Below are 25,158 nucleotides of genomic sequence, written 5' to 3'. Positions count from 1 at the left end.
TCTGAATAAAACATAGAGAATGTGATCTATTCTGGAAAAGAAAAATAGAGCCAACTACGTACCTCCTCTTTGAGACCTCTCCTGACCATAATTTGGATAAGTCCTTTAGCTTTCTCGATTGCCGCCGCTAAAACGGATCCCCTGTCCATAACTGCACCCACAGAAACCTCGGCAGGCTGCTCCCATTGCTTTCTCTGCGTCTCGTCCGCATTCCCGGGTGGAGGCGATCCCAATTCTTCTATCCACTGTTCACACGAACGCTCAAACAGACAGCTGACAATTCACGATCATGTTCCCGGTTAAATCTTCTTAAATCTGTGCAAAAAAACCAGTAGAAACGTACCCTTTGCTTGACATAGTTCGGCTTTGGGAAGCTCTCCACGTTGGGCAAGTGATAAACTTTGTAGTAGTAGCAAAAGCCGGGCTTTCTCCCCATTATCTTCCTCATACTGTTCCGGAGGCTCTTCGCAATGCCGATGTACTGCACCTTCTTCAGCCTGTCCAGCACCGCAAACGCACTGACAGCCGTGTTGGGGTCGCACTGAGGCTCGATCTTCCCCTCCGCGTTGATGTAGTTTAGCAAAGGCAGCTCCTTGATCCCGGGAAACATCGGCACCGCGGGAGAAGCACGAAGCAGCTCTTCTTCCTTGGCTCTAGCAGCCGCAGCTTCTTCCAGCTGCGCGGCTTCCCATTTGCGAAGCAAGCCTTCCAGATCTTCCTCGGGTTCAGCAGCCCCCTTCTTCTCGTTCAGATCTTTGGCTAGTGACCGCCGGACTTTCTCGCGAGATCTCGCATTCTTGAGCAGAAAGAGCGAGAAATCGATGAGCGAATTCTCCGAAGCCATCAAAGGTGGCGAGCCCATCTGCTCGGCAGGAGCTTCCTTCTCCTCGTAGCCATCTCTGTTTGTCTCCTTGCCTTTCTCATCTTTCCCGCCGTTCACCGAGATGTTACGCACACCAATTGTGATGTCGCTTGGCTCCTCCACCTCGATGTGAACGCTCGGATGCTCCTCACGAATCCGGTCTAGATCGTGCGGCGGCTTCGCTGAGATGACTGAAATCTCCCTCACTCTCACCGATTTGTCTCTGCTGGCATTGCTGCTCGGCGTCGCAGCTCCCGGCGGCGTCGGAGGAATCTCATAGACGGTGTTCTTGTTTGGCGTCGGGCGCGCGCTCATGAGATCCAGCCGAGGGACGGGCTCCGGGAGTGGAAATTCCACATCGTTAGGCAGCGCCCTGTTGTAGGGAGCGGGAGTCGGGGGTGGAATCTCATACCCGGCGGAGGAGCACGAAGAACAGCACGGCTTCTGCGGCGGCCGCGTTCCATTTCCACCGATCCGTGTGATCTGGAGCCAAGATTTCAAGGAATGAATGCAAGCGCTTGGATTGCGATTGCGATCGACTCACCTGGATCTCACTCTCGCAGGGAGCGCACGAAGAAGTGTCCTTGCCGGACTGGACCGGGATTTCCAGCGTCCTCCCAGGATGCCCCATGGAAATATAAACCCTAGCCCACAAGACAGTTCAAATTTTCCCGCTCGTAAACCTCGCCACGTGGATATTCCACTTTACTTAAAACGTCACGTGAGCCGTTGGATCTTCTACATCTGACGGTCACTTTTTGCCATGAAGCTAAACTCTTTAGCTTCGAGCATATGTTTTAGAAGCCAAAGTTCTGCTTTTCGATCTCCTGGAATGAAATTTTTTAATTTTTGGCACTGTAAGAACAAAATGGAAGCATACCTTAATCTTCCTCGTCTATAGTTTCGATGGTTTCGGCTTGTCCAGGAACTCCAGAGACCACCCTTTGGAAGTAGTAGTCTGGAAGGCCTACGAGCTCCAAAGTTTTGTTCCAAGTCTTAAACGCAGCATCCAGGTCCATCGCTTGCTTGGCCACACTGACTGGCGTACAGGCGGACGAGAAGTATGGAGCGCTCGGATAGTTCGAAGCTCTGATAGCTCGAGCGTATTCCAACACATGAGGATCAGTCGCACAGAAAAGCACGCTGCGAGCGCCTGCGTAAGATAGTATCAAGTGTAAGACACGAAGAGAAGCCATGGAAACTATGCAAACCTTCCAAAGGAGTGAAGAGAAAAAACGGTATAAACTTGTATGCTACTTGCAGCCATTTCGGAAGTGTTCGGACCTGAGATTCAAAGATTTGTATTGAAACCGAGGTTTATTTGCGGGTTCTTACATACCACATTCGTGATGACTTCGCCAGGATGAACTGAGATGATGTCAACATTCGCTTCCTCTGGCAGCGTTCGTTGAAGCACATTGCTGAAATGTAACTAGAAACAAAAAGATCAAAGAGGAAAACGAATGCTCGAAACGAACCTGTGCCAGTTTGCTGGACGAGTAAGCTGCCGTGCTGTTGAACCCCTTCTTTCCAGGCGTGGTGTTGAGATCTTCAAAGTCGAGGGAGCCAAGGTGGTGCATCTAGAAAAAGAGACTCATAAAAACTCGGTTCCAACATTTTCATCGGCCAAACACTAACAGCAGAGCTGACATTGATCACTCGCGAAGGCCCGCTTCGCAGCAAAGAGGGCAGCAACAGCATCGTTAGCAGCGATGGAGCGAGATGGTTCACTTGCATGTGTTCTTCCAGACGATCTTCCGAGACTCTCTCAGATCCTACGAAGGACAAAAGATGACTTTGGAAAGATGTGCTTCACCTTGAAAACTTTCAAGGTACCTGCCATATGGAAAATCCCGGCATTGTTGATGAGAATGTGTAGTGGACGATTTTGGAGCTCCCAATCCTTGGCAAACTGTCGAACAGACTTTAGAGACGAAAGATTCAGCTCCAGTGCCTGTAGATTGATGCGAAGATCAGACAATAGTGAAAAGAAAGAAAGAAAATAACTTACTTCTACGTCCAGAAGCGGGACTCCATTGGCACACTGATCCTTTTGCCAAAGCTTGATAAGCTCGTTGGCAGCCTTGGTGTTACGAACAGCGAGCACGACATGAGCTCCAGCTTTTGCTAGCTCCCTACATTGTCCTCACAATCACTCCCAGAACCATCAGAAACCCCATACCTTGCTGTATTGAGCCCGATCCCGCTGGTAGCGCCGGTAACAATGCACGTCACTCCCGCCATGGCGGGCATCTCCGGCAGCGGTTGAAGATGGCAGCTCCACACGCGCTGCGTGATCGTGTCGAGAAAGACATGAATCAAGCCCCAAATCCAGTCCCCCCAGCTCAGGCGCCCAATATTTTTCTCCATGGGCGAGATGATAAACCCTAATTCCAAATTGCTCCAGCTGGGAATCGATCCCCAAATGTCTCAGATCTTTCAAAAATTGCTCCAAATGGGAATCGATCCCCAGATCTCTTAAAATCTTTCCTAGGCGGGAATCGTACCAGGGAACCCGCCAAGATATTTCGCAGGAAACTCGTGGCTGTGAAGGAGTTGGATACGTAACACTGTTCCAACTCACCCACGTCTATACGCACGCGTTCTACTAGATTTTCTACTATCTGTCAACCGGGGCTGCCCAAGGAATTCTTTACAAATCTTCCGCGGCAAGGGCACGCAAGCGAGCAATTCAATCGAACCCATCACTCTTTCTCTCTCGCGCAACCGACCCATCGATCAATCGTCCGCTCGTTCGCGTCCAATCGCCCAAATTTCTCCAATTCAATCGATCTAATCGAGAAAGAGGTATGTCGCCCATAGCAGCAGCCGTGGCGCAGGGCGTTGGAGTGGTAGCGGGGGCTCTGTTGGTGAAGAATCTGCTAGATGCGGAGGCAAAGAAGCCAATGGCGGGGGGATTTCCGCGCTGCCCGAGATGCAATGGGGCGGGAAGAACAGAGTGCTTGTGCACGCGATGGTCGGACAAGGATTATGGGTGCCGGAGTTGTGGGGGATCTGGAAGAATGCGGTGCAATAGCTGCGGTGGGAGTGGCACGGGAAGGCCAATTCCAGCGCAAGTCCGAGCAGGAAGAGGGCAGTGAGCACGTTAAGTCTGGGTGGTGTAGTTGGTCATCACGCTAGTCTCACACACTAGAGGTCCCCGGCTCGAACCCGGGCTCAGACACCAGTTGATTCTTTATACTGTAATTTATACTATTATCAAACAAATTTTAGATTTAGATATTTGTGGCTCGAACCATACTATTATCAAACAATTTAGATAAAGAAAAGCTAAATAGTATTAAGTCTGGGTGGTGTAGTTGGTCATCACGCTAGTCTCACACACTAGAGGTCCCCGGTTCGAACCCGGGCTCAGACAGGTTTAAGTTGGAATCTTTTTCCATTAACTCTAAGTATTAATTTGATTATAATTAAGTTAACTTTTAGATCATTATCACGTTAGTCTCACTGACGTTAGAACGGACCTTTATTATTCATTTGAGATAATCTTTGTTTGAGATTATTAGCCGCCGCCACCCGAGCCATACGTCGTGCCCAGGAAGATCATTTGCAGCTGGTCATAGCCCGAGAGCACTCCTGCGCCCGCCACGGCTCTCAAGATGTTGGCCCCGGCTCCCTTGAACAGCGACTTGACCCCCTCCTTGGCCAGAATCTCCCGCAGCGCATGCATGGAGCTCTTGTACTTGGCACCCTCGCCAGATCGCATCATCATCCGGCGTCTCACCGTGTCGATCGGGTACGAGGCCAATCCAGCCGCGATCGTGATGCTCCACCCCAGCATAAAGCTCGCCGCGAAGTTCCCCTGGAGAGTTGGAAGTGTGAGCACAAATACCGTACGTAAAGATCACAGAGTTGTCTAATACCGTACCTTGAGATCTCCCACCAGGACCACGGGCTTGAGCGAGTCGTACATCCCAAAGTAGAGGCCGCGGTAGACGACGATGCCAACGCAGGAGATGTTGAAGCCGCGGTAGAGCCCGGCGATGCCGTCGCTGGCCAGAGTTTTCCTGTAGACGTCGAGGAGGCCATTGAACTGGCGGCCGCCGCCGGCGCCGCCACCTTTCTTGGCGGCCTTGGCGTCGTTTGCCAGGCGCGTCCTCGCGTAGTCGAGGGAGTAGACGAAGAAGAGAGACGAGGCACCGGCGAGGCCGCCCGAGGCCAAGTTCCCGGCGAACCACACCCAGTAGCCATCGCGGTCGGCCTTGAAGTTAAACATCCTCTTGAAGTGATCCTTGAACGCGAAGTTTAGTGCCTGGAAGTGAGAAGCAAGAAGACGAAGACGTTAGGACACGCCCAAGTTCGTGATCTTCCAAGAACAGAACCCAAAAGAAGTTAAAGTAAACTTCCCCCGTGATCTCCGGAAGAACACGGGAAAGAAAACGATCCAAGAAAGATTGTACCTGGGTGGGGAAGTAGCGAATGACGTTTGCGAGATTGCCTCGCCAGAGCGCCATGGTTCCCTCGTCGCGCATCGTCCGGCCGAAGCAGTCGAGGATCCCTTTGTAAGGCTCCGAGAGGCGGCCCATCCGGATCATCTCGTCCTGGTTCTGGATGAGGAGCTTGACGCGCTCGATGGGGGCCGCGGCGGTCTTGGACACTGCTGCAGAGACGCCGCCCATGAGGAAATCAACGACGAATCCCGGCTTCTCTGCCGCGCCAGGGACAAAGATTGCCCGATTGTCGTGAATTCGAGTTCCATGCTGCTGCTGCTGGTGGCTATTTTGATGGAAATGCCGCTGCTGGCGATGATCTTCCTGGAGGATTTGTTGCTTGTAGCGAGCAAGAAGAAGAGAAGCCCCGGAGATCTTGTCCATTTGAGTGTGGAGAGAAGAGCGTTCTTGCGAGCGCTTCGCAAGAACAAGAAAGAAAGCCCGCCCTAGACTTTCAACGGTAAAACGAACTTTTTTACACGTATGCCCTAGAAAGTATTCTTTTGATATTTGTATTATCTGATTCTTCTATTGTATATATGCGTGTATATTTCTCTTCCAAAAGATTTTGGATGATCAAGCAGCCGCAACCATTGTCACTTTGGTTCTCAAATTTGGTTTCTTGTAGTAACTGTAAACTCCCGACGAAGAAGACTTGGGCTTGCTGTTCTTGCGCTCTTGCTTCTCGTCATTCGTGATCTGCTGGTCCCGGCAATCCAAGCTACAAAACGCTTGAATCCCCCTGAAAATTTGGAAGACTTTGAGTGTTCATGGTCTTTTTTTCCAAGGTTTGAGCTATGGGAGATTTACCTGTACATGTAGATATCTCTGCCGTAGACTATTTCTCTCTTGCACAGGCAGCAAAACCGGAGGAAGCTCGGCGCGGTCGAATTCGAAGATCCTGATTTGTCCTGGGGCCTGGCACGCTGCTGAGCTGCTCGAGCTATGGACGATCGCGTCAGGCGGACAGCGCTGGAGAGGTCCTCGTGTTTCTCCCCCAATGCAGCCACAAATCCCAATCCCACGGGCCTGGAGCTCGGATTTGCGCGTGGAGCTGGTCTTGGAGCGGAGCAGGGGACTGCTTCTGTGACGATCGATCTGGGATTCTGGTGATAGTGCTGCCGGCAATGGTGATTATAATCGAGAACGCTTTTGGGGCTCTCACATCCACTGCTCGCTCCCCCTAGAGAAGAAACGCTCACGGTTCTCTTCATCACTCGATCGATCCAAAAAACCCAAACTGGAATGGAAGAGAATAGAATCTAAAACCAAGAGATTTGAGCTCCCATCCTCGGGACTCAAAAGGTATCCTCTTTCGATTTCTCGATTTGAGCTTATCAGCTAGGACGTGAACTTCTCTCGCGAACCTATCAATCTAGAGCTGGAGAGGAAGATCCTGCTATACGCAAAGGCATGGAGAAAAAAAAAGGGCTATTGAATTATTGAGAGAGGGTGACTGGCCTTTAGAGTATCTTCTCCACTTGATATCAATCAAGCGCCAGGCCCACAAGTCACTCACAGACATATGGTCCCGCTACATTGGAATTCGTTTTATTCCTGCACGAATTTCCAAGCTTTAATTTTTTTTTACCTATGGTAGTCGCAAGCCGTACAGAAGCATGAGCCTATAAAACCTATAAAACATCTGGAAAAGTAAAACTAGCGTACATTCTCACGTTTTTCATTTTCTCTTTCTGGTTCTCTCGGTACGCGCACCTCATCGCTTTGTTTCGCAGCGCTGCCACCTTGAAAACGTGTAACGCGAGCATTGAGTCGAGCAGGAACAAGGACTATCGGCGACAGTGAGAGCCGAAAAATCTCGGAAGTGGAGGCATTAGGAACTCCAGGGTTATTTTAGAAGATCGCAGAGTCAAGGCCTTTCTCTTTGTGGTCCTGAGTTCGAATCCTATACTTTTAGTTGGGCGTCCGAGCTGGGAAACATTCGAATTGAGCGACGGCGGCAACTTTTATGTGATGGATGTGTGCTTTCTCAAGAACGCCTAGACTGCGACTTGGCAAGCAACAGGACCAAACCTGGAGAGAATCTTCGCCTAGAATGAGGGGATAATCACCGCAGGGAGACAACCGATCGAGCACAATGATCTGATCATCCTAAATGGAACACCACACACAGGCTATACATGCCGGACCAGTCAGGGAAGTAGCACAATGGACTGCCTCTTACTAGGAGCTTGGATGTAATAGAAACTTAGGCCTCTAGCTGCTTGCGGATCCAGCTGGGGGAGAAATAGAGAAGATCATGATTCATGCTGAGATTGGACCTGCAGCTTCAGGGCGATGGACTAGCAATCTGGGCAAGAGCCATAGGGAGGGGAGTAGCACTCTTCTTGCGTAGACTGCTATTTCTCCAGATCCTTTAGGCTAAAGAGGTCTCCAAGCCGAAATCTCTACAGCTGCAAGTGGCTGGATACATTTATCCTCCTTTGAAGAGTGTAGCAAGTGACTTATGGCGTGTTATTCATGAACTGGTGTGGTGTGAACCAAGGCCATACTGCACAATATTGCATCCTCCACATAGCAATATGTTATTGGGCCATGTAAACTTCTATGTAATATGTCAGTGGCAAATCTCTGCATGAGCTCTCCATCCCAGTTGCTAAGCCTAATGATGTTGCAAGCTTTGAGTCCCCACTATTGCTTTTGTTTCTTTGAGCTGCCTGGCAGTGCAAAGCCATGCCTTGTTCCAGTGCCATTCGTTTTATGAAACCTCCATTTATTTCCTCGGTTTCTTCTTTAGCAGCAAGATTTCAGCATGCCTTTGAGAGTAGTCACAAAACTTTGAAAATTTGTCATACAGCCTTTGGATTGCATGGCTTGAAGTAGTTCTAATGCTATTTCATATTATTTGTTTTTAAGTGAATTTCTCACATTCTTAATCATGTGTTGAAATTTTTAGCATTATAATGGTTTATTGCATAAAGTGTTTCACCAAAGAAACAACCCCAAGCACATAGCGATGGCAAATTTAACTTGAAGTGTCCAAAATGCACTAAAAAATTCAACTTTCCCCCTAGAAAGCATCACATGATGTGTCCAGAAAAAATAATATAGAGTTAAAATTTTGAGTGTATAAAATTGTATATGTGGCATTAACTTGGACTATAGAAAGCCCAGACCCCTGCAGCTGTGAGGCAACCTGAGGCCACCCCAAGCCCAAGCCAGGGTCGGTAGCCATGGCTTGCGGGAAAATCAACTCAATGTTATGGTGGCCGGTGGTATGCATGGAAGAGAAGAGGGCATGGTGACATGTTACATGATGCACTTCTAGGGTTCCATGGCTGCTCTGGGTGCATGAGCAGCACCACAGGTAGGGCTCATGAGGGACTGCTCCAGCAGCTGCACTATGTTCAAATTCTAGAGTTAACTGGTGCCATAGCAGCAAGTGTGGGTGATGCAAGGTATACAAGTGACCTGAAGGTGTGTGCACAACAAAGGCGTCAAGGGAGTTCTTTGAGCTGTTGAAGGAGGAGAAGCTCAAGGACTGCCAAGGAGTATGGCTTCAAAAGCAATGACTATGGAAGTAAAATCTCCAACACCACTAATGCTGTCCAGCTGTGGAGGCACTACTTTTTCCTGTGCATGTTTCCAAAGAAGAACTTGGATAACTAGCCTGTGCAGCCATTGCAATACAAGTAAGCTAGCTTCCAAGTTCTCCCATTTCTTTGTTTTTGAGACTCCATTATGACTTCCCTATTCTTGCACTTCTTCGTCTCTAAACCTTGTGATTGCTAACTTTCCAAAGAAGCAATGTCCTGTCTCTTTGATGGCTTCCTGACACTCATAAAGAAAATCTTAGGGTTCCTATCTGAAGGCATTAGTCTCCCTATAGACTACTTTGAGAAATGCTTTGGAGTTCCCAATGAATCCATCCTAATGAACTACTATCCTAGTTGTCCGGAGCCTGAGAAGGTACTTGGCATCAAGCCCCATTTCAACTTTGGAGGACTCACATTGCTCTTTTAGGATGGCATTCCTAGTCTCCAAGTTCTCCAGAACAACACCTCACTGGTTGTTAAGCCCATCCTAGGAGCAATCACCATCAACATCAGTGATCTCCTTGAGGTAAAGTTCTTCCTATTCTGCTCTATCCATCTCTGAACTTGTGTTTGCCATGAACAACCAGCTGATGAGCAACAGGAGGTATTGGAGTGTCATCCATTGTGGAAAGTGAAAGCATTGCATCCTAGGATGTCCATCACTTCCAACTACATCTGCCTGTTTGATTCGGCCATCGCCCCTGCTCTGGAACTCATAGACAAGGAGCACCCCCAGCTGTACAAGCCTGTCAAATGCAGAGACTATGTTCAGGAGGTGGTGAAGAGGGTCCAATTGAAAAGGCTTACATGTTTATCAACCACAACTCCAAGCTAGAATACATGCTCCTCCCAAAGCATTGACAAAAGCTACAATAGCTACCTCCTACTAATACATGCGAATTTGTGGTAGAGTTGAAAGGCTCAAAAACTTTTAGCATTTCCTTCTCTAGGGCTTTATTGCTTGGTAACCTGATGCTGGTATCACTATGATGATGGTGGCACTATGATGTTCTTTCAGCACAGCAGCGCTTGGGGCTGGAGCTCAAAATTCTAAAGCTGTGGATTATGGGGTAGAGATTGGTGAAGGCAACCTTGGAGCTATTTCATTGTTCTTGAGTGTGCTTTGCAAAATTCTAGACTTTCTTTCAGCCACGTAATTAGTTTTTCACTCTAATATTTTCCTTTCAGATCATTTCTATTCTATAAAAACTTCTATACAAACTCAATTATAAAAATTGTATATAAGCTTTAAATCTATAATCAAACTGACTGAAAATGCCTCGCCTCTGCCATCTTTTGAGAGCCATATGACATACTAGCCAATGTAATGGAGATTTAGATGCCTCTGAAACCATGATTGATCATGATACACATACTATAGCTGTTTATAATAATTATGATAATGATTATATACACCAAAATATTAATCATGTTAATGATTATGTTGGACCTTTAGAAGCATCTAGAACTTTACATGCATGTCATTATGAACATATATCAAGAAACATTAAATCAATAATTCCCACCAATGAATACCACATGAAAACTCTTCAATGTGTTGCCAAAATAACTAAGTTATTTTCACCTTTGCCATTTGATTTACTTTTACTTTTAAGAACTCTAATTTTAGAACAAATATTAGACACTACAATAGTGCCTTGCTTTTGCATCTAATCTTGATATTGTAAAAGGTCATGGTCCTTATTGTTTTAAAATTCAGTAAAATATATCATCATATTGTGTTAGCACATCCTTTTGAAGGTCAATATCAAACTTATGGACAACTTTATATGCTTGAAACTCTAGAAGTTACAAATATAAAAAGCAAAACAATTTCAATTTAAATTGTGAGACAAACTTGATTATAATTGTGACCCAATAGTTTACCCATTAATATTTCCTTTTGGTAACAAAGGATGGTATGAAAATATTTTTAATTCACGACATTGAATTACATTCCTCCAATATTATGCATACCATTTATCTATAAGAGACACATTACTGTTTGGTTTTGATCAAATTTTACATGCAGGCAAACTCACACAACAATATATAGCTGATGCTTGTGTAAAAGTTGAAAGCAATAATTTGAATTACTGTTGCACTCATAAGAAATAATTGCTAGTTGAAATGTATATTAGTCTTATGGATTATATTGCAAACTATGTTGCTATTGAAAATATAAATGCAGACATAATTGTTATTTTACCTTCAAGTTTTAGGAGCAGCCTTAAAGCGATACAACAAAATTATCAAAATGCAATACTCATTTTTCAAAGCTAGATTTTTTCATTACTTCTACATAGAATCCCAAATGGCTAGAAATTTTTAAAAACATACATACAAATAAAGGCCCTAAGGATTGTTTAGAATTGGTTTTTAGAGTAAATCATATCAAATTTAAAGAATTTTTAAATGAGATTACAAAAAAATATAAATTTGGAAAGTGTATTGCTTTTATATATGCAATTGAATTTCAAAAGAGAGGCCTCCCACATTATCACTTTCTAGGGATTCTATCTCATGAAAACATGATTAAAGTTTATGATGTTATCGACCAATACATAACAACACAATTATCTGATCTCAAGATGAATTTGAAAATTTGAAAACAATTATATTTCATATGATACATAATCCATATAAACCTCTTTACCCACATAGTCTTTACGTGGAAAATGCCACTTGCACAAAAGGCTATCCAAAAAAATTTAATCATGAAACTACTTTTAATGTTAATGGATATCTAGATTATTATAGACTTGATAATGGCCACACATTTGTAAAAATAGGTTCCATATTAATAATCAATGGTAGTGCTTTATAATAAATACCTTTGTAAAAAATATAATTCTCACATTAATATTAAAATTTATTCTACTATAAAAAGTATTAAATATTTATTTAAATATTTGTATAAAGGTTATGATTGTGTTATAATTTAAATTCATTCAGCAACATAACAACCTGATAATATTTTAAATTAGGATGAAATTTCATCTTTTTAAAATACATATTATGTATCTACTATAGATGTGATCTAGAGACTTTCTAAATTTAAAATGCATGGTCATTCAACCCCTTTAATCTGACTTTCTATCCATCTCCCAAATTTTTAAAATGTCTATTTTATAAAAGGTTCTAAACAAACAGCACTTCAAAAAGCTATTCAAAATGGTATAATATTGATAAAATAATTGAATTAAATTTAAATGACCTAAATGCTAGACAATATACATATTATAAAATAACTAGCAACACACCATCCTATCCTTTATATCAAGTATGGAGGACACCACCTTTGCCACCACCCTTCAAGCTGTAAAGCTCCTCCTCTATGTCTTGGTAAGTTGTTCTAGATTTTGAATTAAGTCAAAGTGTTCTAGTAAAATTGTCAGTTGGGAATATAAATATTTTATGTGCATTTATATTATACATTTAACCTTTATATTTATGATTGGTAAATTTGACATACAAGAAATATTATTCCCCAAATGTATTCTATGTCACCATCCAATGTTAAATTATATCACTTACATATAATTTTACTCCATAAAAAAGGTGTTACATCTTTTAACAACTTTGTAAGTAACCAAAGAGAATTGTAAGAGATTAATTTTTCTATTATACTTTAGCCACTTAATCACACCTTTGACTATTTAGAGAAGTCTCAGTTATGACCTCTATAAGTTTTATTCTTGCCTTATGGACATGCTATCCCCTTGAATGGCACTTATGCCACTCAACCTTAGCACTTAGTCCAAGTACTCTATACGTCCAATCTTATAACTAACACCTAAAGGTACCACTGCCATATCAACCTCTTATGCTAAGTACAGTTCATTCACCTTTGTCACGTCAATAATCCAAGACCACATACATGTGAGACACAAAATCCCTAGGCCTAAAAGTGGAGCCGGAAAGGGTGCCATGTGGTAGTGGCCAAAGCGAAAGCCAAATGAGCATAACACATTTAGACTAAAAGCTCCGACTTGGAAGGTCGAGAGCGGGAGTGGAACTCCCAACAAAGTGCTCGAGGAGCGAGCACGAGGAGCAAGCACGAGGCAACCAATAAGCAAGGCTCCAAAAAGGGACTCAAAAAGGACCAACACATGACACGTGGAAGAGTCCGAGATGGACTTGAGATGGAGTTCGAGACGGAGTCCGAGATGGGGTCCAAGATGGAGTCCAAGATGGAGTCCGAGATGGACCCGAAGTGGAGTCCGAGATGGAGTCCGAGATGGACCCGAAGTGGAGTCCGAGATGGAGTTCGAGATGGAGTCCGAGATGGACCCGAAATGGAGTCCGAGATGGACTGAGACGGAGTCCAAGATGGACCAAGACGGAGTCCGAGATGGAGTCCGAGAAGGACCCGAGATGGAGTTCGAGGCCGAGACCGAGACCGGGACTGAGACCGAGACCGGGACCAAGACCGAGACTGAGACTGAGACCGGGACCGAGACCGAGACTGAGATTGAGACTGAGGCCAAGGCTGAGACCAAGCTCGAGCCCGAGTCCGAGTCTGAGTCTGAGTTTGAGTTTGAGTTTGAGTCTGAGTCCGAGTCCGAGTCTGAGTTCGAGTCTGAGAGGGTGAAAGCCCAAAGCGTTCTTCTCCTAGACCCTAGGGGGTTTGGTGAGCTCCAAAAGTATAGTAGGGGGAGGACTGCAGTGGAGCCAGTTTGGCCAGGAAAGGCCAGTTTGGCTCAAAAAGGCTAGACCCAGTGTTGGGTGATGAACTAACCACTGGGAAGTCCAAGACTAGAGTGAATAGGGACTGACAAGCGGGGTAGCTTGGTGAAGTGTTCAAGAGCCGGCTATAGTTCCCCCGGGAGATCGACTGGCCGATGCTCCTAGTCCAAGTGTGGGTGGCACTACCTACTTGGATACCAGGCGTGACTCAACGGAACCTCACTCTAAGCCCATGGCTAGAGCACCCAAAGACGGCAGGTGGGGAGAATACCTAGGAGGCCTGTGTAGGGCTGTGGTGTTCCAAAATGCTATCCCAAAGTCCCAGACTATGGAAAGGAAGTACAGTGATCCTCTGGTGTGGTGACTATTGACACGGTCATGTGGTGAGGAAGTCCCAGAGGATAGTGGGACTTAGTGGTCGGGCCTGTGGACCTTGATCCAGTGGCAGTGTTGGTGAACACGGCCATGGACAGAAAAGGATCTTGGTGGGGATTGTTAAAGGGATATTGGGGAAGGCTATTCCCCATATCTGCGGGCATTTTAAGGATGCTAAGGAGTGGACCTAGGATGGTCACTCATGGACAGATGGCTTAGTTTTTGAGAGACGAGATTGCAATGCAAGTGGTGTTGGACCATCGGTGCTACCAAGGTGAATGGGCATGGCCTTAGCGTAACGGGCTAGTATGTCGGTGGTACCTTGGGGTGTCGGTCATGGGATCGGACACGTGGAGCACTTGGACCAAGTGCAAAGGTTGAGTGGTGGGGATGCCATTCTCGGGGGCTAGCAAGCCCAAGTCCGAAATAGGACTTATGGAGGTTGTGAGTGAGACTCCTCCAAGTGGTCGAAGGTGTGGTTAAGTGACTACAGTAGAATGGAAAAATTAGTCGCTTACAACTTGGTATTAGAGCTGTTCCTTAGTCCGACTTTTATTAGTGCTGAAGTATATCACCACTAGTGTTGGCATCGGAAGGTCCTAGGAGTGGGCTTGTCCTTGAGGAGTAGCAAGTCAGGAAGACATGGCTCTCCACTATAGTTCACGTGTGAACTATTAGGCAAAAGGGCCAATGATGGAATGACTTTGGGATCTTGGGAACAATGTAAGGCTTTCCTCATTGAGTGAGGATGTAATCCAGATGAGCATTTGATGCAGCAAACGGGCTAACATAGTCGTGGTAAACAACTATAGTTGGGATCACGGGAAAGATGCAGACTCCAAAACAATAGAGGAGTTGAGGCTGGTGCTCATAACTTTGAGACCGGAATTGATGACCATGGGAGGTCAAATACAGAAGCGGACACAAGTTCTTGAAATGGTAGCCAAGGCTACCTCTAATAAATGCTGGAACAACCCAAGGAGTTGGGGGTGTACTCAGAGGATGAGTTGGTATTTTCATCATATGAACAAGTGGTCCTAAGGGGCCAAATGTTGCCCCAAGAGAACAATATAAGCGACTAAATTTTCCATTCTACTTTAGTCACTTAACCACACCTTTGACCACTTGGAGGAGTCTCATTCACAACCTCCATAAGTCCAATTCAGGACTTGGGACTTGCTAGCCCCAAGAATGGCATCCATGCCACTCCACCCTTGCACCTGGTCCAAGTGCTCCACGTGTCCAATCCCATGACTGACACTCAAAGGTACCACCGACATAGCAGCCTGTTATGCTAAGGCCATGCCCAATCACCTTTGCCGCACTGGTAGTCCAATACCACTTGCAACACAATTTTGTCTCTCCAAGACTGGGCCAACCATCCGTGAGTGGTCATCCCAGATCCACTCCTTAGCATCCTTAGGATGCCCATCGACAAGGGGAATAGCCTTCCCCAATATCCCTCTGTCTGTCCCCACTAAATCCCTTTCTGCCCTTGGCTGAGTTTGCCAACACTGCCACTAGATCGAGGCCCATAGGCCTGACCACTAAGTCCCATGGTCCTCTGGGACTTCCTCACCACGTGACCGTATCCTGGGCCACCACACCAAAGGACTACTCCTTTTCCTTTCCACAGTCTGGGACTTTGGGACAACATTTCGGAGCACCGTGGCCTTACGCAAGCCACCTAGGTACTCTCTCTGCCTTCCGCCTTTGGGTGCTCTAGCCATGGGCTTAGAGCGAGGTTCCGTTGAGCCATGCCTGGTATCCAAGTAGGTAGTGCCACCCACACTTGGACTAGGAGCATTGGCCAGTCGATCTCCCGGGGGAACTAGAGCCGGCTCTTGAACACTTCACCAAGCTACCCCGCTTGTCGGTCCGTATTCACTCTAGTCTTGGACTTCCTAGTGGTCAATTCATCACCCAACACAGGGTCTGGCCTTCATGGGCCAAACTAGCCTTTCCTGGCCAAACTGGCTCCACTGCAATCCTCCCCCTTACTATACTTTTGGAGCTCATCAAACCCCCCAGGGTCTGGGAGACGAACGCTTTGGGCTTTCACCCTCTCAGACTCAAACTCGGACTCGGACTCGGACTCGGCCTCGGCCTCGGTCTCGGCCTCCGCCTCGGTCTCGGTCTCGGGCTCGGTCTCGGCCTCCGCCTCGGTCTTGGTCTCGGTCCCGGTCTTGGTCTCGGTCTCAGTCTCGGTCTCAGTCCCGGTCCCGGTCTCAGTCCCGGTCTCGGTCTCAACCTCGGACTCCATCTCGGGTCCTTCTCGGACTCCATCTCGAATTCCTTCTCGGGTCCATCTTGGACTCCATCTCAGACTCCGTCTCGGTCCATCTCGGACTCCATCTCGGACTCCATCTCGGACTCCGTCTCGGTCCATCTCGGACTCCATCTCGAACTCCACTTTGGACTCCATCTCGGACTCCACCTTGGACTCCATCTCAGACTCCGTCTTGGTCCTCTTAGACTCCATCTCGGACTCCACCTCAGACTCCACCTCGGACTCCATCTCGGACTCCGTCTCGGTCCATCTCGGACTCCATCTCGGACTCCACCTCGGACTCCACCTCGGACTCCACCTCGGACTCCATCTTGGACTCCATCTCGGACTCCGTCTTGGTCCATCTCAGACTCCATCTCGGAGTCCAACTCGGGTCCATTTCGGACTCCATCTCGGACACTTCCATGCGTCATGTGTTGGTCCTTTTGGGTCCCTTTTTGGAGCCTCGCTTATTGCTCGCTTCGTGCTTGTTCCTCGAGCACTTTGTTGGGAGTTCCACTCCTGCTCTCGACCTTTCAAGTCGGAGCTTTTAGTCCAAACATGTTATGCTCGTTTGGCTTTCGCTTTGGCCACTACCACGTGGCACCCTTCCGGCTCCACTTTGGGGTCTAGGGATTTTTTGTCTCAAACAAATCAAGTGTCGGAGTAACATTTGCAAAGATGGTCCTTGTGAGTAGGACTTAAATACAAGAAGTTGTATTCCAGTGAGCTAGCACCTCAAAGGTAGGACCTCACGGGTCGTCGGATGATAAAGTCCAAAAAGCTGGATGACTCAAATAAGAGTCAAGAAATAATCCTAAGGGATTGGTTAAAGCATTTGGATTGAGGTGTATGGTGCCCCATGAGGTATGGGGAGGATCATAAGATCCAAGTATGAGAACAGTAGGTATCTCATTGATGGCAGAATGTGCCATACTAAAGTTGTGGGAAAGATGTTCTCAGAAGAAAGCAACTTGAATTGAGAGTATTGACCATTCGATCTCCTAGGGGAGCTATAACTAGCTCTTGAACACTTCCCAAGCTACCCCACTTGCTTGTTCGTATTCACTCTAGCTTTGGACTCCTTAGTGGTAATATCATCACTCAACACGTAGGTATAACTTTCCTTAGTCACACTAGCCATTCCTGGCCAAATTAACTTTATTAGAATCTTCCCCCTACACCTTCCTTAATATACTTTTGCAGCCCACCCCTTGGGGAACGATTCTTGGACTCCATCTTGGGTCCATTTCAGACTCCATTTTAGGTCCATTTCAGACTCCATCTCAAACTTTATCTTGGGTTCATCTTAGACTTCATCTGGGGTCCATTTGGGGTCCATTTGGGGTCCATCTCAGACTTTATCTCGAACTCCATCTCGGGTCCATCTTGGACTCCATCTAAGGTCCATCTCAGCTCTATCTAGGGTCTATCTCGGACTCTATCTTGGGTTCATCTCAGATTCCATTTCAAGTCTATATCGAATTCCATCTCAAACTCCATCTCGGGTCCATCTTAGACTCCATTTGGGGTCCATCTCAGACTCCATCTCGAATTCCATTTAGGGTCCATCTTGGACTCCATCTAGAGTCCATCTCAAGTCCATCTTGGGTCCATCTCGGATTCCATCTCGAACTCCATTTGGGGTCCATCTCAAATCCATCTTAGGTCTATCTCAAACTCCATCTTGGACTCCATCTAGAGTCCATCTCAAGTCCATCTTGGGTCCATTTCAGACTCAATCTTGAATTCCATCTTAGATTTTTCCATGTGTTATGTGGTGGTCCTCTTGTATCCCTTTTCTAAAAACTCACTTATTGCTCGCTTTGTACTTATTCTTTAAGCATTTTGTTAGAAGTTCCACTCCCACTCTCGACTAGGAGCTTTTAATCAAAATGTGTTACACTTGGTTAGCTCCACTTTGGCCACTACCACATGACACCCTTTCAGGGGCTTAGAGGTTTATGTCTCACAAAAATGACTTTGAAGATAATCTATAAAGGTTCAAATATAGAGGGAAAGTGCCCATGAATAATAATGCACCCTTTTTTCAATTAGTTAAAAATACTAAAAGACTTGGGGTTAAGTGTCTTTGGGTTTGAGTAATACTAGGATAAATGATCTTTTGGGAAGTCTAAATTCAAGAGTTTACATTTGATATCAAAAGAGTGTTAAGTTCAACTCTATTGATTGGTTAATAGAATCACACTATATGTTGAGATTGATATTTAGTGGTCCAGTTTAGCTTGGTTGGATGTCTTTCCATTCACGAGGGCTTGAATTTACAGGAAAGCATGGTGGATTATAAGCAACCAAAGACAATAATTCGAAAGATGATCCATTGAAATTCAACTATAAAGGAAAAATGCTCATAAACAAAAATGCAAGCCCTTTTTAATCAGTTAAGGATTTTGGGATATTTTGAGTTTTGGGTTTGAGTAATATTTTGGGTGACCTCCCAAAAAGTTTAAATTCAGAGTTTTACAAACCTCAAAACAGTTAACAATAGTTATTATAACACAGTTCAATAAGTAATACAATGTGCTTTTATTTGGTGATATTGAATGCAAAAAATGTTTATAAAATCCTTGCTATTTTAGAATGCCCTCACAATTAAGATAATTATTTGTATTACTTTGTATCTTATACACTCTAAAACATCTTTACATGTTATGGGATAAATATAAAAACTTCCTCTCTAAGGATTTCATGCAAATAAATCTATTTTTCATTACTAATATGCTTTACATGATTTAAATATTAAAATGAAAAATGCATGGCAAAAATAATCCAAACTACCATCTACCTTTACCGTCTAAAATAGTATTGATGAAAATATTGTCAACTTAGCACAAATATATAAAAATGTTGAATAAAATATTCCTCTATCTAATGAAGAATAGTTAAATATTTTTAATGATATCATTAATGTAATTAATCACCCAAATGAGTATAATCAGTACAGTTTTATTGATGGCCCTAGTGGTTCTAGTAAAATATTTCTTCTAAACACTATTATAAATATTTTATAACTAAAAGAAATAAATGTATAGCTTAGATAGGAATTGTAAGTATTTTATTTTATAATAGGCACAATTCACACATTACTTTTAAATGTCCTATTCCAATAAATGAAACATCAATTTCTACTATAACTATTAATAGTAAAGTAGGTAGAAGAATAAAAAAATGCGAATATATTATTATGGGATAAAATAAGTATAATTCATACTCATGCACTCATTGATGTTGATTGAGTGTTGCAAGACTTAAATAATACACCATTATGTTTTGGTAGCATAACTATTGTTACTAACAGTGACTTTAGATAGACACTTATAGTCATTCCATATGGATATAGGGTATAAATTGTTTCAAGTTCTGTAAGAATGAATAAATTATGGTAATTCTTTAGAAAACTATCTTTGAAAATAAATATGCAATTTGCTAAAAGTGATAAATCATGGGCTGATTGACTTCTCCAAGTTGGAAATGGTGAAAATTTTCAAAATTTACCATATTTATTTTTTAACTCCATTTTATTACCTCATACACAACTAATTTATTCATCTATTATCAATTTTTTCCACCTTTCAATACTTGATATTTCAAACCCTTATATTACAGCCAATTGAGTCATACTTACCCCACTTAACAATGGCACATTTCCAATCAACAACATTATTGCTCTAGATTACAAGGTGATATATATATATATATATATATATATATATATGAAAGTGTTGATTTTGTTGACACTGAATATCCTAAAACCTTTTCAACAGAATTTCTAAATTCTATCACACCTTCCAGTCTCCCACCACATAAACTCTTTCATATAAGATGCTATTTTTATCTTGCTAAGGAATATGTCTCCATCTGTATCATCCTAAAAAATGCACTACAAAATGTTTTAAATTGTGAAATTATGATGTGGCAATTTAAAGAGACCAGAGTTTTTATCCCACATATCACACTAATGCCATCAAATACAAAAATTCCATTCAAATATCCGAAAGGCAATTTCAAATCCATTTGGGTAATCTTTAAATGCCAAAGATAGACATTTGACTAAGTTGAAGTTTATTTGCCCCACATAGTTTTCACTCATGGACAGTATTATATGGCTTTATTAAAATGCACAACACAACATAGATTTAGAATTAAAGTTCCAAACACCACACATTAGGGTTGCCTCTTTTCTCAAGATCTTTTTGTTTTTACAATCAACAGTTTATAAAGAGGTTTTATATAAAACCTCTTTTTAAACCACCCAGCATTTCTTGGGCAATATTTAATGCATATATGGTATGCACTAATGCATGCTAATGTGTAAGAAAAAAGTTCTGCTCAAAATATTATTTTATGAGTTAAACATGTATATTACAAAAATTTAAGCATACATGTGTTTTTTTTTTATATATTTTGCAGGTTTGCAAATTGTTTTGCCAAGCCACCCACCCTATATACACTACCTCCCCCCCAAAACCGCAATCACAAATTTCTTGCTATACTATATCCAAAATTATAAGTAGAAAGAGGTAAAAGATTTGGCTCATTTTAAATAGATTGATTTTGTTAAAATATTCAATTATTTTTAATCCCAAACTTTTCTTTTTACTGATTTAGTGCTAAATGTCCTTTGATATGAGAAATATAAAACTAAATTACAATTATTTTGTAATTCTAAGTGTGAATTTTCATAGCAATTATAATACTTACAATAAGTACCAGAAGCCCAAATACTTTTTTTATTAGAAGAATATAAAACTAAATTTCCATCTTCTTGTAATCTTAATACACAATTATTACCTTTTTTTGTTATTTTTGCAAACCATAAACTTATATTTTTAGTATATAATATTAGAGTACAATCACTACTTAAGTATAAATATGCTTTATGATTTAAAGAAACTAGGAAATGTGCTGATAATAAATACTGGTTTGGCATATTAGTATACCCACTTATTAACATATTTATTAAAATGTTACACCTAAAATTTCTCATTGCAAGTATTTGATGACTACGAGGTATAATGTAATAAAATATAACAAAATGTTCAGTAGTTATAGTTATAGAAGATGCAGCAAAGTTTATGAAATCATTATAGGATTCTTCTAAAATATTTGTCAATGTGTTTCTAATGATAGAGCCTACATCTTCTCCACCACGTTCATTATTTGAACCACAAAGTTGTGCAACTGTTTCTAAAATAAAAACACCATATTCAATGTTTGTGGTTGTTAAATCTGGATTTGTAATACCTAAAGATCCATATACCCATTGATCTCTTGGAAGTATACCATTTGGTATAGAATTAATTGCAGCATGAATAACTTGAAAAATAGTATTCAATACTTCTTCACTTAAAACATCAAGATCACCTGTTTCAAAATTAGTATCTTGAGAAACTCCTATTTTGAATAAAATGATTATAGATGAAATTGATATTAAACTACTCATTATTTCACTATCGAATATACATTTAAAAAAAATTCTTGAGTCTTATAAGTACTCAATTTAAAATGTCGAACTTTTAAGTTCGTTTTTATTTGACAATAAAGCAAAAGTATCTAATTAAAAAATATGTTGTTTATTAATAAATTATTCTTAGTGTTTGGATTTTGTTTCAAGTTTATTATCTCCAAAATTTTTTGTGATTCTAAAGAAACCTAGAATATATTTGTATATTCTAGAATCTAATTGTTGATTTAGACCATATATATATGTATGTATATTTATATATATGTATATATGTATGTGTAAAACCCTAAACCGACGTTTAGCTTCTGACGTACCATGTTGGACGAGGAGAAACGTCACTAGTCTATGATTGTGTCTTCCAAACAAAGACACAAAGACATGAATTGAAGTGACTCTTGAGATGGTGTTTTAGGGACTGTAGTCAAGGTAATTATACTAATCAACTATTAATCAGTTAGATTGTGTAAAATTATTTTAAAACCAGAAACATTTCTCAAAAGAAAATGAAACGAGAAAAAGATGGCGAAACCAAAAACCTCACTTACCAAGCTTACTTTCGTGTAGTATTGAAGTTTAGATCGACAGAGAGGATGAGAGCTCTTCTTTAAAACTTGAACGACCTCCGCATTTCAGTAGATCTCCTCACAGCGCCACCATCGCGACCATCACCAGCTTTTGCCTTGCCAATCGAAGCGCGCGGCTGTGGCGAGCGAACCATCTCTGGAAGCCGGCCATTGGAAAGAGAGTGCCTTCTCGGGCTAGTGTCGTTGCCATTGGGACCTCCTGGAAGTGAAAGCCTCCGTGGAGGAGCTTCGCCATAGCTCGCCTTGGTGCTATTCGGTCCAGGGATGGAGAACCTCCTCTTCCCCGTCTCCGTCGGTGACGCGCTCTTGGGACTCTGGCCGCGGACCTTGGCCTTGGCCGATTGCGTCGCTGCCATGTATGATGGAACGCGCGTTCGGTGAGGAGTAGTAGCGTTGTCTATGTTGTTCTCAACTTTCGGTGAAAAGTATCCCTGCTTGGTCGAATCCTCGGCCCGAGCGATGCGAGCTGTGCCTTCCTCTTCTTCTTCTTCCTCCTCTTCTTCTTCGTTGTCATCCTCGTCCTGATGGTGGTGGTGGCGGCCATTGTCCTGATCCAACGCTTCCTCTTCTTCTCCAAAAGCTTGGTCTTCGTCCGGGTACTCGTCATGTCCGTTACCGTGGTCGACCTCGTGGCCGTTGGTGTGGTCATTCTCAGCTGGCGGAGAGAGCGTCTCGGTGGCGTCGTAGAGCTCTGGTGAGTCTTCGTCGATATGAGGAGCGTCGGAGGTTCTTGGTTCGGTGTATTCCGCAATGGGACCTTCTTTCGCGGGCTCGTCGTGTACCACGTCCTGGGCCGCCGGGCGTGGGTGTTGGTGTGAGTTTAGTTCCGGCGTTGGATACGTCTCGCTTTTCTCTGCGATCGTGTCAGGCGGATACGAAGGCGAAGATTTGACTTGCGTTGGAAGCTCCTGTTTGTGCTGTCTTGGGCTTTGTTCCGGGATGTCCACGCCGTCGGTCATTGCCCATGGCCGAGCGAGTGTCCAACGCTGCAGCCATCCCCATCCGGAGCCAGACTCCAGCGCCGAGTCGATGTACAATGGTTGCTTCCTCGACTTTTTCCATTCCCGCTGCATTAAAAACCATTAGCTTCCGGTATCTATAGGAAAACATGCTCACCTGTCGTTGCATTGCTTGATCTGCATTCTTTGTGTTGCTGCTGACGCGGTAAATCCCCTTGTATGGTTTGTGGTCCTGAAATACTGGAAACTTCAGGAAAACCATTAACTGTGTAGGAATAACTCACCGCTAATTGCCAGGAGTCTTCTGTGAGCTGCCTGTAACGTTGGAGAAGATACTTGATTGCCTGGCCTTCCTCCGATAGTCGAACCTGCCGGCCTCGGAAAATGGCTTGGACGCGAACAATCGCTTGCACGCATTTTAAAGCTGCCGCAGCCTCTCTACGCACAGCATGACCGCGAGCCAAAGCCTGTAGCCTGATCAGACCTCTTAAAGCATGAAGTGCCCGCCGAGCCTACGAGAAACAAACGTTGAAACAAATAGGAACAAGAAAATGGACATAACGTACCAGATAGCTTCGAAAAGCCTTTTGGACTTTCACAGCCGCGAGATCCTCCTTGCTGATAACTTTCTGGAAGATATCATCGTCCACGACATCGAGCTCCGGGTCCTCGCGAGATGCATGATTAAGTTCTTCGGCAGACTCCTCAACGGATTCATCCGTGCACTGTATCTGCCGATCGAGTTTCACTGGTGGGCATATGCATAGATCAGCACGGGGAGGAGGCGGATCTTCCTTCTTCGCATGCACGGGCTCAATTGGAGATGGTGGCTGCACAGGAACCACTTGCGGAATTTCATTAAAGATGGGCTTCGTCGGGACAACCTGGGAAACCAAAGAGAAAAACAAAGAGCATTAATCAAAGCGATAGAACGATGATCGAAGAGAGACAAACGAGTACGTACAAACTCACTATCCGATGGCTTTGCCGGTGTTTTCTCTGACGACTTCGAGGGCGTCTTCTCCTTGGACGAGGATTTCTTCTTGAGGCCGAGAACTTTCTTGATCCATCTCGCGGACTTCCCCATCGCAAACCCGCACTGAAGAACACAGGAATTAGGTCTCTGCCGTGACAAAAACACGACAAAACAAGCGATGGTTGATCGATCCTGTCACTCCGGATGCATGAGAAGCGAAATGCGGGCAGATCTGCAAGTACCTGGCGCCTTGGATGCGATAATCCGCCTCCTCAAGCCCCGAGAACCTCCAATCCCTTCATCTGCGACACCAAAACCCTGTAGAGATTTTCGAGACGGCATGGATCCGAGAGCTGTGTACCTGGCGACGCCGAGAGAATGCCGATTCAAGCCCGCATTGACGCGATACCTGGAGATTACGCGAGAATGCCGGCGGCGGATGCTCCTGATCGGCGCCTAGAGCTCCAGCGGCAGCAGCGGCAGGAGATAGAACTGGAAGATCTCCGGTCGCATTCACGCCTCCTCGCAGGCGCCGCGACAGTGAGAGAAGACAAGAGCTATGGCGCTCCCCAAAAGGATTAGCGGCGAAGAACACACACTGCTAGGTAACGAGAGAGAGAAAGAGAGAGAGAGCACAGCGCGGCCACTCTGTAAGCAAATAGCGACGGGCGCCCGTCAAAGTAGTAATATTTAATAGCCCCTTAAAAACTACTGGCCCCACTCTCTGTAAGCTCCGGTAAATGTCCAGCCTATAATTGGTTAAAACAGGCGCCTGCTTATACCGCCGGTAAACTCTTCACGGATGAGCGCGTTCCGTACGCCGGGCCAAAAATCCCAAAAGTCTCGGAGGCGGAATCTCACCGTACGTCTGCCACGTGGCACCTGGCGCCCGACACGTGGCGTTTATATTAAGCAAGCGACCAACGGCGGCGATTGCGTCATAGGATATGC

General features: G+C 44.1%; 6 protein-coding genes and 2 non-coding genes across 13 annotated transcripts; 3 read left to right on the top strand and 5 right to left on the bottom strand.

Moving 5' to 3' along the window:
• Positions 1–138: 138 nt before the first annotated feature.
• Positions 139–1,515, bottom strand: LOC9659260. 2 transcript variants are annotated; one of them, XM_024684100.1, is made up of 3 exons: positions 1,407–1,515; positions 344–1,345; positions 155–273 (listed from the first exon to the last, which is right to left on the bottom strand). In XM_024684100.1, the coding sequence occupies exons 1-3, from the start codon at positions 1,491–1,493 to the stop codon at positions 262–264; spliced, it is 1,101 nt and encodes a 366-aa protein (XP_024539868.1). In that variant the 5' UTR covers positions 1,494–1,515; the 3' UTR covers positions 155–261. The 2 variants fall into 2 exon arrangements, with proteins under 2 accessions (XP_024539867.1, XP_024539868.1); XM_024684099.1 differs by having other exon boundaries at positions 139–1,345.
• A 13-nt stretch (positions 1,516–1,528) lies between these two features.
• Positions 1,529–3,247, bottom strand: LOC9659259 (dehydrogenase/reductase SDR family member FEY). The gene is made up of 9 exons (XM_002978819.2): positions 3,045–3,247; positions 2,874–2,997; positions 2,699–2,816; positions 2,501–2,637; positions 2,341–2,442; positions 2,202–2,294; positions 2,074–2,146; positions 1,743–2,015; positions 1,529–1,689 (listed from the first exon to the last, which is right to left on the bottom strand). Exons 1-8 carry the CDS (start codon positions 3,230–3,232, stop codon positions 1,744–1,746), a joined length of 1,107 nt encoding a protein of 368 aa, XP_002978865.1. The 5' UTR covers positions 3,233–3,247; the 3' UTR covers positions 1,529–1,689; position 1,743.
• A 189-nt stretch (positions 3,248–3,436) lies between these two features.
• On the top strand, positions 3,437–4,118 carry LOC112349518. The gene has a single exon (XM_024684102.1). The coding sequence runs from the start codon at positions 3,673–3,675 to the stop codon at positions 3,961–3,963; it is 291 nt and encodes a 96-aa protein (XP_024539870.1). The 5' UTR covers positions 3,437–3,672; the 3' UTR covers positions 3,964–4,118.
• Positions 3,973–4,046, top strand: TRNAV-CAC. The gene has a single exon. It is a non-coding gene; the product is annotated as a tRNA-Val (tRNA).
• A 49-nt stretch (positions 4,119–4,167) lies between the features above and the next one.
• Positions 4,168–4,241, top strand: TRNAV-CAC. The gene has a single exon. It is a non-coding gene; the product is annotated as a tRNA-Val (tRNA).
• A 144-nt stretch (positions 4,242–4,385) lies between these two features.
• On the bottom strand, positions 4,386–5,697 carry LOC9659784 (ADP,ATP carrier protein). The gene is made up of 3 exons (XM_002978818.1): positions 5,284–5,697; positions 4,752–5,135; positions 4,386–4,685 (listed from the first exon to the last, which is right to left on the bottom strand). Exons 1-3 carry the CDS (start codon positions 5,695–5,697, stop codon positions 4,386–4,388), a joined length of 1,098 nt encoding a protein of 365 aa, XP_002978864.1.
• A 100-nt stretch (positions 5,698–5,797) lies between these two features.
• Positions 5,798–6,767, bottom strand: LOC112349517. The gene is made up of 2 exons (XM_024684095.1): positions 6,124–6,767; positions 5,798–6,055 (listed from the first exon to the last, which is right to left on the bottom strand). Exons 1-2 carry the CDS (start codon positions 6,525–6,527, stop codon positions 5,890–5,892), a joined length of 570 nt encoding a protein of 189 aa, XP_024539863.1. The 5' UTR covers positions 6,528–6,767; the 3' UTR covers positions 5,798–5,889.
• A 15,342-nt stretch (positions 6,768–22,109) lies between these two features.
• LOC9659257 (protein IQ-DOMAIN 31) lies at positions 22,110–24,836 on the bottom strand. Of its 5 annotated transcripts, none has more exons than XM_024684032.1 (7): positions 24,569–24,836; positions 24,450–24,525; positions 24,196–24,399; positions 23,798–24,115; positions 23,516–23,743; positions 23,389–23,463; positions 22,110–23,339 (listed from the first exon to the last, which is right to left on the bottom strand). In XM_024684032.1, exons 3-7 carry the CDS (start codon positions 24,316–24,318, stop codon positions 22,293–22,295), a joined length of 1,791 nt encoding a protein of 596 aa, XP_024539800.1. In that variant the 5' UTR covers positions 24,319–24,399; positions 24,450–24,525; positions 24,569–24,836; the 3' UTR covers positions 22,110–22,292. The 5 variants fall into 5 exon arrangements, with proteins under 5 accessions (XP_024539800.1, XP_024539798.1, XP_024539797.1 ...); XM_024684030.1 differs by having other exon boundaries at positions 24,196–24,330; XM_024684029.1 differs by having other exon boundaries at positions 24,450–24,509.
• Positions 24,837–25,158: the final 322 nt, after the last annotated feature.

This window comes from Selaginella moellendorffii, unplaced genomic scaffold (assembly GCF_000143415.4).
Source record: "Selaginella moellendorffii unplaced genomic scaffold, v1.0 SELMOscaffold_39, whole genome shotgun sequence".
NCBI lineage: Eukaryota > Viridiplantae > Streptophyta > Lycopodiopsida > Selaginellales > Selaginellaceae > Selaginella > Selaginella moellendorffii.
The sequence above is the reverse complement of the archived record's forward strand: the minus strand, read 5'-3'. Positions and strand labels throughout refer to the sequence as shown.